A 13117-nucleotide genomic window follows, 5' to 3' on the forward strand; every position below is an offset into this window, starting at 1 on the left:
AAAAACAAAGAAAAGTAGAAGTTGCAAAAATATTGTCCCTGCTCGAGTTGATGTTTTTTACAACCACCTTTTGCTGGAATAACAGCCAGAAGTCTTTTTGGGTTCGTCTCTTTAAGTTTTGCACATCTTGAAACATAAATATTTGCCAATTTTTCTGTACAAAAAGCTTACTTTACTAAAGATTTGATGATGATAGTGAATGCATTACAAGATTAAGTTATAAACTTTGGCTTGGCCATTTTATAATCTTTCTATTATTTTAAACCATCCCATTTGTAGATTTTGCTCTAGGTTTTTGGTCGTAGTCCTGTTGGAAGGTCTCTTGCAGACTCTTAACAGATGTTCTGCCATAATCACATTGAATTTGGCTTCATTTATCTGCCCATCAACTCTAACAATCTTCCTAGTCACTGCTGAATAAAAGCAACTCCTGAACATGATGCTGCCACCACCATGTTTGACAGCAGAATTGGTGTTTTTAGGGTGATGTTCAGTGTTACTCTTACTGCTTTGCATTCAGCCCAAGAAGTTCAATTTTAGTCTCATCTGACCAGAGCAACTTGTTCCACGTGTTATTCGTGTCTCCCATGTCAGGTCTTGCAAATGCCAAAAAGGCTTTGTTATGGTTTCCTTTCAGAAAGGACTTTCCTGTTGCCACACTTCCATACTGGGCAGATTCATGCAGAGTGCGACTAATATTTGTCCTATGCAGGGATGGTCCCATCTCATCTGTGTATGCCTGCAGGTCGTCCATGGGTCTCTTGTTGCTTCTCTTTTTTGGATCGAAAGTTTAGAGGGTAGGTTTACAGTGGTTTTATGCTTGCGCCATTTTAATATTATTGCTCGTAGAATGTTCCGGCAGATGAGTAAATGTAGCGAAATCTTCTAGTATGTCTGTTTTGAACTTCTCCACAACTTAATCCCAGACTGGCCTGAGGTGTTCTTTGATTTCCATAAAGCTGCCTGCTCTCCTTTCAAAAATAACTGAACACATCACAGGTCAAGTATATATATATATAAACTGAGATTTAATGCACTCTGTTTGTCATTGTTGGTCATTTAGGTCGACATTAGATCATTCTATAGTCATAAGGGAACTTCTAGAGTCGGTTAGATAAGCTAAGAAAACAATATTTTCGCAACAACTTTTCAGTTATTTCGTGGTAAATATAATTTAAAATGTTGAACAAAATTTGGTTGTACGCTATGATTGTGTCTCTCATTTTGTTGATTCTAAAAAATTGTTTTCAGTTTATTGGCTTTTAGTTTGAAGCCTGAAATGCAGTAATATGACAGTTTTTTTGGCGGGGGTTAACACGTTGGCTAGGCAGGCACCATAAAATAAGAAAAGAAAGCTCACTCTCTCCCCTGGAGGTCCTCTGGGTCCAGGAGGCCCATCGTCTCCCTAGAAGATTTTGTGATAGTAAAATTTAAAAATTTGAGGAGAAAAAAAAAACGTTATCGCTTCACCTTTGGTCCAGGTTTGCCAGGAAAACCATCTGCTCCACGCTCTCCCCTTGGTCCCTTTAGATACATCATACTTTTTTTAATTAAGACGTCAAAAATGAGCTTTTGCATGCCAGGTACACAGTGGGGTATATATTGACAAAGAAGAAAAAATATTACTTTATATTATTAATTATTTCTAGTAACGCCTGAACAAATTCGTAATCAGCCTATTGGAATTCTGTTATTTTTGTCAATACAGTAGGAGAAAATGTGTACAGTGTTATATCAGTGTGCCAAATTATATCACAGTTTATTGGTAATTATTTCCAGATACAAATAAAAAAAAAAGGAAGCTTCATCACGTATGATGACTCATTCGCAACATGTTTTAATCCTCTAGATCAGTGTTTTGCTGGTATGAGAGGCCGTTTTAGGAGTAAATCATACTTGCGCTCTCATATAACATTATACTCTCACACATGCACAGCTATACTCTTAAACAAACTCAGTCATACCCACGCACAAACACTCCTATTTTCTCTCATACACACTTGCACATAAAACTATCCTCTCTCACCCATAATATTCTACTCTCAAACACACACACACACACTACTATGCTTTCACACACATACTACTATACTCTCACAGTGTACTATAGACTCTGATACACACCATTATACTCTCACACACACTACTATGCTTTCACACACATACTAGTATACTCTCACACTCTACTAGACTCTCAAACACACTATTATACTCACACACACTACTATGCTTTCACACACATACTACAATACTCTCAACACACTACTATTGACTCTCATACACACTATTATACTCTCAAACACACTACTATAGATTTTTATACACAGTATTACTCTTTCTCTCACACACACTACAATTATTTCTCTCAAACCATTAACATTGCTATTAATATAATTTAGGTGTTTCACTAACTAGTGTAATGATCACCTCACCTCTCAGTGTTGTTTTACTTAGGCTACTTTGGGTAACCATGGTAATGCACGCTAATCTGTGTGTATATGTTGTACAGTTGGACATCAAACTGGAGTTACTACCCTTATGTTAGTACGTATGAGAGTACACTAATATATGTGAGAGAGTATAATACTATGTCCGTGACAGCATAGTAGTGTATGTATGAGATTACAGTTTTATGTGTTAGAGAGTATAGTAGATTGTATATGATATTATAGTTTTATGTGTAAGAGTATAGTGGTGTGTATGAAAGTATAGTAGTATGTAAAGAGAGAGTATGTGAGTGTTTGTACATGGGTATGACTGTGTCTGTATGAGAGTATAGTTAAACATATGTGAGAGTATGTTATAAGTGAGAGCAAGTATGCTTTAGTTCTAAAATCTACCTTTCAAAGTAATATCAACTGCCGTTGATTGATGGTTTAAGCAGACTTGTTGAGAAACATTGCAACCATTCCAGCAGTTACAAGCACTTCACCCAAAATTCAAGTACGGTTTAATCATGGAAAATACAACATTAAAATTCAAGCATTTTCAAGCATTTCAAGCACCTCTATGAACCCTGATATATATTATATAAGTCAGGATTGGACAAAAGAAATCATTCAAACCATAGCACCGTCGTTTCCAGGAAGACCGTCCAGCCCATCTTTTCCAGGAACACCCTTTTGAAGGTCGTGGATGAAAGTTACAAAGACATCAAAAATTGCTGTGTGTGTTTAATCTCTTTAAATAATTCAAAATCCAACTCACGGGCTTTCCAGCCTCGCCAGGTTTGCCAGAAAATCCAATTTCTCCTGGAAGACCCTTAGAAAGGATTATTGAAACGAAGCAGTAAGGGATAATGGTTCTGACTATGAACCATAAATAAATACATCTAGTTTGCTTACAGGTGGTCCAGTGTTCCCGTTATTCCCAGGAGATCCCGGCGGACCCTGCGGACCCTATAAAACAGGGATGTCAAACTCTGTTTAGCTCTGGGGCCGGAATAATAGTTTTCTGTTCTCGGGCGTAATATTTAAAGAACGTAAACTTAAGATTCTTAGATTGGTTCTTCGGTATTATGCTTTATCATTCAGCCTACATTAGTGACTAACCCTATATATTATAAACACGGATGACAAGGAATCTTTTCTAAACACAGCACGTTGATACCTGCCAACACTATTGTTTACGCATTCGAATACCGCGTTTTGTCCCTAAAAACTTTTTTTTTTTTTTAGATACTGCTTTTTCAAATTTCAAAAGCAACAATAAATCTTGAGTCAAGACCAATATTTTAGTCCAGAGCTGACTTATTTTAAAGTGAGACAAAATCTTTGTGCATGAATAAACCGTTTTAACGATCGAGTGTCATTGTCCGAAATCCCGTGGCAGTTGATGTCCGTTTTGGTAAAGGTTTGCCACTTCCAGTTTTTAAAAATAGATTGTGCAATAAAATCTACCACATTTTAATGTCAAAAGGTTGGCATGTATCCATTTAATCACAAACAATTGCGCAAAAGTTCATTTTTTGGCATTGAATGTGTGAACTGGTTTATTTCAACAGCTGTGTGAACGCAGATTTACACCTATACCTATACCAACTCACCAAACTACAAATTCAAGAAGCGACAGGAGAGACCATTTAGTTCGTCAGTATTAGATAAAATGATCATGTTTGATAGAAATGAACTAGAAACGTGCCTCTTTAGTTTTAGACAGACTGAATTTTATGCCAAGCTGGATTAGATCAATCAACGTGCCGGATCCAGCCTACGGCTGCTATAAAATAAACAATTACAACATAAGGGGAATTATTCCGCACACACTTAATTGGAGGTTCAGCAAGAAATCAAGTCATTTTGATATTCGAATTTTAATAATTGGGCAGACGGTTCTCTTTAAATAACACATCCCCATAGTTCTTTCTCATTTCTTAGATCTCAAAATGAAACTCATTCTTACAATTGGCCCAGGGAGTCCATCAATGCCAGGTAGTCCACTTTCACCTTTCTTTCCCTGGAAGACAAAATAAGAGGAAACATGTAAAAGTGAAAAACCTTTAAGAAATCCAACAATTACCTTAACGCCCTTAGGCAGCTATATATGATATATTTCCGCATATGTGAATTGCCTTTTTTTTCTAAACAGCATTATTTGAACACTAGATGTCGCTGTATTTTTTTGTGAAACAGAAGATTACAAAGTACAGGGACTCAAAGTGACCAAACCGCACCATTTGTCTTCAAATATTTATGCCCAGCATTTTACAATGTCTTGGTTTTTTGGGGTAGCTCTAGCAGCAAGATGTCAGACCATTTTTCTGGCTACCTAGTGGTGAGTCTTATGTTATGTCAAACACATTTCTCAACATACGAGCATTTTTCCTTTCATTCAAATGGGTTCAGGAATTGAGTTATCTTTACCACTGGAAGTCGTTGATAGAAACACACTGTCACTTAAAAATATTTAGTTCTCAACTCTATTTTGACATAAATAGCAACACTGCACACATAAACTGTAAAAAAAAATAAAAAAAAATAAAATGATAATAATTAAAAAAAAAATATATATATATATATATATATATATATATATATATATATATATATATATATATATATATATATATATATATATACATATACACATTCTGTGCTTGGACTGTCATTATTTCACCTACCCCTAGAGGAAGCCCTTACATTACAAATTAACATAAAGTAAAGTAACATAAAAACATAAACCTTGTTCAAGTCGAGAGCTACTTTATGTTACCAATTACAGCAAAAGGCACCCAGTTTGATATGCATTTGTAAAATGGCAACTTATCATTCTATTACTATTACTATGTCATTACTGTGTTGTTACTCTGTTATTACAGTGTTAATTTTCGGAAGTATGGTTTAATAGACTAAAATAAATCATTTTACTAAAAATTCACAAGGAACCAGCGCCGGTGAGCTATTTTCAGAACAGGTGCGCAGGCACCTTAGCTTTCCTTTTCCGCATTGTAGACCCCTGACATAAAGGGAACATTAGTGTTACTTAGTCCCACCTAGTGTTAAGAAAACTTTAATCTTAATAATAAGCAAAGATAAACGAAATTTCGTATTAACATACATTTTTTTAAGTTGTATTTAACATTAAATGAGGTGCACCTAGAGAAATCTGACATGATTGTCCGCCATTTTGCGACTACCAAAAATCCCAAAACCTTGTAAAAGGCTGGCCAAAAATAATGAAAATGGTGCAGTTTGGTCACTTTGTGCTTTCTTACACAGTGGTAAAATATAAGACAGTGTCTCTTTAAGTCTTGAGTATTTTCATGCAATTTTGATGCGGATCTTACCCTTTGACCAAACTCCCCAGGTTCTCCAGGTATCCCCTGATGTCCGGGGGGACCCTTTGAAGCATAAAGATTTGTTGTGGTGTAAATCTGGATTTACGCTATTATAGAAGAAAGTCAAAAATCCTTACAGGTGGTCCGGGTGGGCCGTCTGCCCCCGGAGGCCCAGGAAGCCCAAGTTCTCCCTGAAATTAGTCGGAAAATGATTATACATTTGCATATTAGACAGTGGATCATTCGCCCTTTTTGTTACTTACATTTTGGAGTACTGACTTTCTACATCAGTGTTTGATAGCATTCCCTTTTTCTATTTGGTGTATGCTGGCCTCTTGTGGACATTCTGTGTAACTAACTATAATACATTTCCCCCCAATTTATCCCTCCTTTATCACGGGTCTTACGTTCCTAAAATAATCTGTGATGGGCAAAATCCGTTAAGAAGAAACCCTAAATATCCTTAATATTAACCGTACATACTCGGTTATACACTGAAACCTAGGAAAAACTCTTTACAGACTAAAGCATTGTTTTTAAAACATGAAAGTACTGTATCAAGTTGTTTATGTATTTTATTTACTGTATTGTAAGGTAATACGCAAAAAGACTGTTCAACCAATCAGAATGCAGAACGCAATGTATGATGCCAAACTGTAATGAGTAAACCCAGTGCTATAGCAAGGGATTACAGTATATATTTTGGATTTAAGAATTAAAGGGACAGTGTGTATTATTTAGTTGCTGAAGTAGGGAAAATGAAAACTGCATTAAAAAAAACAGTATTGATTTTAATAATAAGCAAATATACTTGAGCTATCATAAAAACATGCATTTTAAAAAAAAGTCCTAGGTCAGGGAATCAGCATTTATTTTACATAACACGGGTCTCACTAAAAGGGAGCGGGCATAAGTGTCAGCCATCTTGCTGCTACAGGTAGCCTCCCAAAAAAACAAAAAAACAAAAAGAAGAAGTAAAATGCTGCATTTTAAAGTCTTCGCGTCTATTTAGTTTTATTTTTGGTTGCACTGCACACTACAGCAATATACACACACTGCCCCTTTATGGGCAAATATAACATGAAAATATATACTTTAAATTAGCTAGGTAAAATATTATTTAGTACGTAAGAGGATTAATGAACTCTCTTGTTTTAATGTAATTCATTTTTCTTTGACCTGAGATTTACAGTTAGCGATTTGAATGAATTATTTTTTTTTCTTCATCTTATTTTGTTTGTGAGTTTACAATAGTATCTCACCTTCTCTCCTCTTAGACCTTCTTTTTGGAACTAAAAAAGGGAATATTAACAGAGTTAGTATCACAGTGAAAGTATAAAGGATAAAACAAGAATGTGTTCTGAATCACATTAGTTCTCAACTGGTGTGACTAGGACCCACCGATTTACCCTAATGACAAGATGCGACCCCAATCAAGAAAAAACACTTCTCGAATGTTTTGAAGGAAACGATCGTGCAGTAAAAAGCAGAGAAAGTAGTATAATACTGTATATTCACATTCTTTTTAAAAAACAAAATGATCAACACAACCAAAAGAAAATTCAATTACCACATATATTTACATACAGTGAAGAAAATAGGTATTTGAACACTATTGACTATTTTGCTATTTCTCCCAGTTAGAAATCATGGAGGGGTCTGACATTTTCTTTGTAGGTGCATGTCCACTGCGAGAGAGATAAACTAAAAAGAAAAATCCACAAATCTCAATCCATGATTTTTTATCAATTTATTTGAGTGATACGGCTGCAAATAAGTATTTGAAGACCTGTGTATAATCTAGAATTCTGACCCTGAAAGACCTGTTAGTCCGCCCATTAGAAGTCCACCTGGGTCGTGACTGGGTCTTCCAACACGACAACAACCCAAAGCACGCAGACTGGATGACCAAGGAGTGGCTCCCAAAGAAGCATATCAAGGTTCTAACATGGACCAGCCAGTCTCCAGACCTGAACCCAATCAAAAATCTTTGGAGGGAGCTCAAACTCCGTGTTTCTCAGCGACAGCCCAGAAACCTGACTTAACCGTGAAAAAAAATCATGCATTGCTATTTCTGGATTTTTCTTTTTAGTTTATCCCTCTCACAGTGAACATGCACCTACGATGAAAATATCAGACCCCTCCATTATTTCCAAGTGGGAGGAATAGCAAAATAGCAGTGTGTTCAAATACCTATTTTCTTGACTGTGTAAGCTGACATCTGATATCAATGACCCCGTAAAACTGTTTTAAAATAGCCACATTTTGAGATAAATTTAAAATATCAATAAAGTGTTTACCTAAACATCAGTAATTACTAAACTATGTTGTTAACAAATATTAATATACTGGTAAACCGCTAATAATATGAAGTGTTCAAACCATTTACCGTACCTTCCATTAGCGCAGACACTTGTACATCAATTTTTGTATTTTGCAATTGTTTCAATCTTCCACTCAATTATGGTTGTTTTCCACTTTTTCTTCCCCTTATCATTACTTCCTAAGGAACCATTATTGTAGGCAGAAAAGAGGAATAAAACCAACAAAAATCCCAATACATTGAGATGCGGTCCCTCTCAAACGTGTCAATTGACTGTACGGAAGAAGAGATCAATATGGGAATTATCGTCCTCTACTGTTAAGGAGTGCGATTGACCATTTGTTTTTCTTCTTCTTCAAGTAAAGGTAAGTCATGTTTTTTGTATAGCCCTTAGTCACAAGCAGTCTCACAGGGCTGCACAGACCACAGATTATCGCAAACCACAGACTATTATAACACCATCCCCATCCAAACACCATTCTAAAACCGACATGTGGGCAAGGAAAAACTCAACTGAAAATGAAGAAACCTTGAGAAGGGACCGCACATGAGGTAAATCCCCCTTTTAGTATTCTTCTGCGACCCACTGCCTGGTCCTGACCCACCAGTTGAGAAACACAGCTCTATAAGATACTATTTTACCAGTTTTTAATGTGTCACTTTTTGCATTGGTGCTGGTGTTTTTTGCTTTTCGTGTTTTTTATGTTTTTGGACGCTTACCACATCTCCAGGTAAACCTCGAAGTCCACGCTCTCCCTGAGGCACAAAAAGAAAAATACCTCAGAAGCAAAAACTTTGAACTTCCTCGGGGGGCACAATGACAACTGAGTAAAGTGACAAAAGCTACTAGTTGCAGGCATCTTCAGAGAAGGTGCAGATTGTTTTGTATGAAAAAGTACAAGAATCTCTGGAATCTTTACAGGCATGCGATGAAGTTAATTTATAATTTCATGAAAGTATTCACAGTGAATTGCAAAAGTATTGCCCCCTCCCCTTAAGCACTTTTTGACAAATTGCCTTTGTTCAGGCTTCAAACTTCTATATACAAACAGAGAATATTTTCTAAGAATCAAAACAAACAAAACAAAACAGCTCAAGTTTCTTAAGGTTTGATGCTCAGCATTTTTTCCAATAATGCTTTATAGGATTGAGGTCTGGACTTCTAAAATCGTTATGTTTTTTAGTTTTAAACTATTCCGTTGCAGATTTAGTACTATGTCTGGGAACGTTGTTTTGTTGGAAGGTGACCCAGCCAGCACCCAGTCTCAGGTCATCCAATGTTAACAAGAAGCTCTTAGTTGCTTCTCTGATTAGTTTTCTCCTTGTTTTGGACGAAAGTTTAGAGGTACGGCCAGGTCTTGTTGAGTTTGCAGGGGTATTATGCTCTCTCCATTTCGATATTATTGCTCGCAAAGTGCTCTGGGGGATGTGCAAATGTTGTGAAATACTTTTGCATCTCAATCCTGCTTTGAACTTTTCCACAATTTATCCTAGACCTGCCTGGTGTGTTTTTTGGTCTTTACAATGCTGTCGCTTCTCCTGTGTCTCATTTCACAGACTATTCAACCCATCACACAGCAGGTGCGTTTAAACTGACACTTAATGACACACTGTTGCACTCATTTAGGTCAACATTGGATCATTCAAAAGTCATCAGGAGTCATTTGGCTTCAGTTTTCCCTTGGAAATAAAATATCGAATGTTGAAATCATTTGGTTCCACTTCATGATTGTGTCTAAGAAGTTGTTTATTTTGGGAAAATGTTTTCCGATTTTTACCTTTGAGTTTGAAGCCTTAAATGCGGCAATATGACATAAAGTTATTAGCCAGCCAAGACTTTCGCTAGGCACTGTATAGAGGATACTTTCCTGGTAGGGAGGCACATACCTTATCACCTTTCACTCCGCTGACCCCCGGCAAACCAGCCTGTCCCTTTAAGCCCTAAACAATTGAAGACAAAATAAAAACGGGAGCAATAATAAAAAGGAAAACAAACTAAAGGTTTTCCACACAGGGTCTGCAACTTACATCCCTGCCTTCTAGTCCAGGTTTTCCTGGTAACCCAGCATATCCTCGCTCTCCCTAAAAAAAAAAAAAAAAACTTTAAGAAGGGTAATCCCTCCGTTATCACTGTTAATTTTTGGCGGAAATCCTCCTCGGCTGTGAAAACCGATAATCCGCGAAGTAGAAACATGTATTTATCTAGTTATTTTATTAATATATCACTCAAGAGCAGAGCTGGCCCAAGGCATAAGCGAGCTAAGCGGCTGCTTAGGGCCCCGCAACCACTAGGGAGCCCGAAAGAGTGGTTAACTTTTGCTGCCTAGGTGTCCCCATTGTCACTTTGTATGTCAGCTGAAAAATACTTCTACGGAAATACAATGGCAAATGGTAATTGGTCTGAATTTATATAGCGCTTTTCAAGTCAATGAAGACCTCCCAAAGCGCTTTAGTGCTTATGGAAACAGGGACCTCATATATTATTTTGCTTTCATTCTGTAAACCAAAAAAAAACAAATAGTATAGAATTACTGCAAAAATACTACTATTGTAATACTATATTACAAAATTCTACTACAGACTTATTTACTCCATAAATACTACCAAAAAAGAGCTATAGTTACATTACGAAAGTACTAAAGAAATATGACGAAAATACCACAATGGAAATACTACAAAAATAATAAAAAAATACTCCTTTAGAAATACATCAATTATACTTCTACTGATATACTAAAAAAATACACATACATAAAATTATAACAGAAAAAAACTACTAGAGAATTATTACTACCCAAAAATATTACCACAGGAGGTTTATAACAGAAAAACTGCAATTTACACCTATAGTGGTTATACAAAAATTATTCTGTGGAAATATCACAAAAATAATACAAAAATAAAACTATAGTAACACTATACTACAAAAATACTACAGATATACAACAAAAATATACTTTCAAAATAGAACAAAAGTACTGCAGAAATACTAAGAAGAAGATTACTATCCAAATACTACATAACAGTTACTTCAGAAAAACAAAAACAAATGGGGCAAAAATAAAACTACAGAAACAACAACAAAAGAACTAGAGAACTTCAAATAAAAACCGACTTCAGAAATACTAAAAAAAATCCTCCAGTAATACTTCAAAACTAAATAAAGAATGAAGTGCTTGAAACAGGGACCCAATATACTTTTTGCTCTGATTGTGGTCGTTTTGAAAAAGTATAACATGTCACATGCAACCCCCGACTCTAAATAGTTGCCCACCCGTGGAGTAGAACATGGAATGAGGTATAGCAAGTATGCAAATTAACAAGTGATTCGGGGCCCCAAATCTAATTTTGCTTAGGGTCCCGTGAAGGCTTGGGCCCGTCCTGCTCGAGAATAAACCCAATATACAGGCTCAAGTATTTGGTACTGTACTCTATAAATATTTATTTTTCACAAATAACTTCTGTACTTTCAAATTGTGATTTTTAAAACTAATTTTGCTCTTTGACCGTGCAACTTTATGAATTAACGACCCGATCCGCTTCACTTTGCCGTCACCCTGTGGCTATTGTGTGAAACTGCATTCATCTTCTGCTTCATTCCTGAAGAAATCAAACGGGTTTTTAAAGGGAACCGCTGGAGAGCGCCAAAGACCCGCATGTGAGAGAGAGGGAGAGAAAGAGAGGGAATAAAAAAATCGGATATTTGCAGTTTGACCATGAGGCAATTCAGTATGGCCAAGTCATCATGGGGGATTCTGCCCAGTTTGTTGTTCAGGCGACGAGTCGCGATGAAGAGGCCACCTAGGCTACAGGTGAATCTGGCACGTTGTACCAAAGGTGGAAAAACTACGGCCCGTAGGCCAAATGCTGCCCAGAAAACGTTTCCATCTTACGAAAATATTACAAAAATACTAGAAAAATACTTCAAAATACTACTATGGTAGTATTTTCTACTTCTACAGAAAAAAATATAAAAATGCCAAGACAGTGATGCTATAATATAAAAATATTACTGGAGAAATATTATGACAGAAATAGTACAAAAATACTAAAAATAAACTACATAAATTCTACAAAAACGCTGCTGATATATGACTGAAATACTACAAAAGATATATCAGAAGTACTACAGAAATAAGATAACTGCATTAGCACAAAAATACAACAGAAATACTACAAAAATCTGACTCTAGCTGTACTATAATCTGCATATAGTACTAGAGAAGTGGTATGACTGAAATACGTCAAAAATACAACTACAATAATACTACAAACATACTACAGATATACTACAGAAATTCTACTATGGGAATAATACAAAAGTGCTACTGAAAAAATACTCCTAAAGTAACACAAATCTAAAATAACACTTACTACAAAATATTTCAAAACTGAATGAAGAAACAATACAAAAAAATACCCCAAAAAATACAACCACAAAAATAACACCTCAGCTGTTCAGTACAATAACATATCAATACAACTGAAGAAATATTATGACTTAAATACTACAAAAATACAACTACAGTAATACTAAAAACATACTACAGATATACTACAGACATTATACTACAGAAATACTACAAAAATACTACAGACATACTCCAGTTTTACTACAAAAATACTGGTATAGATAGAGTATACCACAAAATAACCACAAAAACAAAACAAAGTAATACTACAAATATACTACAGATACACTACATAAATTCCAATATGGTAATACTACAAAAACACCACAAACATACTACAGACTCAATACAAAAATATTGCTGCAGAAATATTACAAAAATACTACAATAAATGAAACAACGGTAATGCTACAGAAATACGACAAAAACATGACTTCAAAAATACTACAAAAATACAACAAGAGTAATACTACAAATCTAAATATCTAATTTAGTGCTAAAAACAGAGAATTAAAATGTTATTTTGTTTTATTTGTAAGCGTTTCAAAACCAATTTGAAGAAACTCCACTATTTAAAAAACAATATATAGAAACATAACATGCATA

The 13117-nt window shown here is 35.5% G+C and overlaps 1 protein-coding gene across 1 annotated transcript in view; it reads right to left on the reverse strand.

Moving 5' to 3' along the window:
- col22a1 (collagen, type XXII, alpha 1) overlaps positions 1-13117 on the reverse strand; it is a 60922-nt gene that overhangs the window by 15739 nt on the left and 32066 nt on the right. The window contains exons 17-28 of the mRNA XM_088329002.1: positions 10128-10181; positions 9987-10040; positions 8820-8855; positions 7039-7068; positions 5914-5967; positions 5786-5839; positions 4402-4455; positions 3345-3398; positions 3208-3261; positions 3066-3119; positions 1471-1524; positions 1361-1405 (exon numbers count right to left, since the gene is read on the reverse strand). Of these exons, the coding sequence (XP_088185128.1) occupies positions 1361-1405; positions 1471-1524; positions 3066-3119; positions 3208-3261; positions 3345-3398; positions 4402-4455; positions 5786-5839; positions 5914-5967; positions 7039-7068; positions 8820-8855; positions 9987-10040; positions 10128-10181 (597 nt within the window). The remainder of the gene's footprint in view (positions 1-1360; positions 1406-1470; positions 1525-3065; positions 3120-3207; positions 3262-3344; positions 3399-4401; positions 4456-5785; positions 5840-5913; positions 5968-7038; positions 7069-8819; positions 8856-9986; positions 10041-10127; positions 10182-13117) is intronic.

The sequence above is a fragment of the Urocampus carinirostris genome, chromosome 2 (genome assembly GCF_059441175.1).
Source record: "Urocampus carinirostris isolate Australia breed hairy pipefish chromosome 2, RoL_Ucar_1.0, whole genome shotgun sequence".
Classification (NCBI taxonomy): Eukaryota; Metazoa; Chordata; class Actinopteri; order Syngnathiformes; family Syngnathidae; genus Urocampus; species Urocampus carinirostris.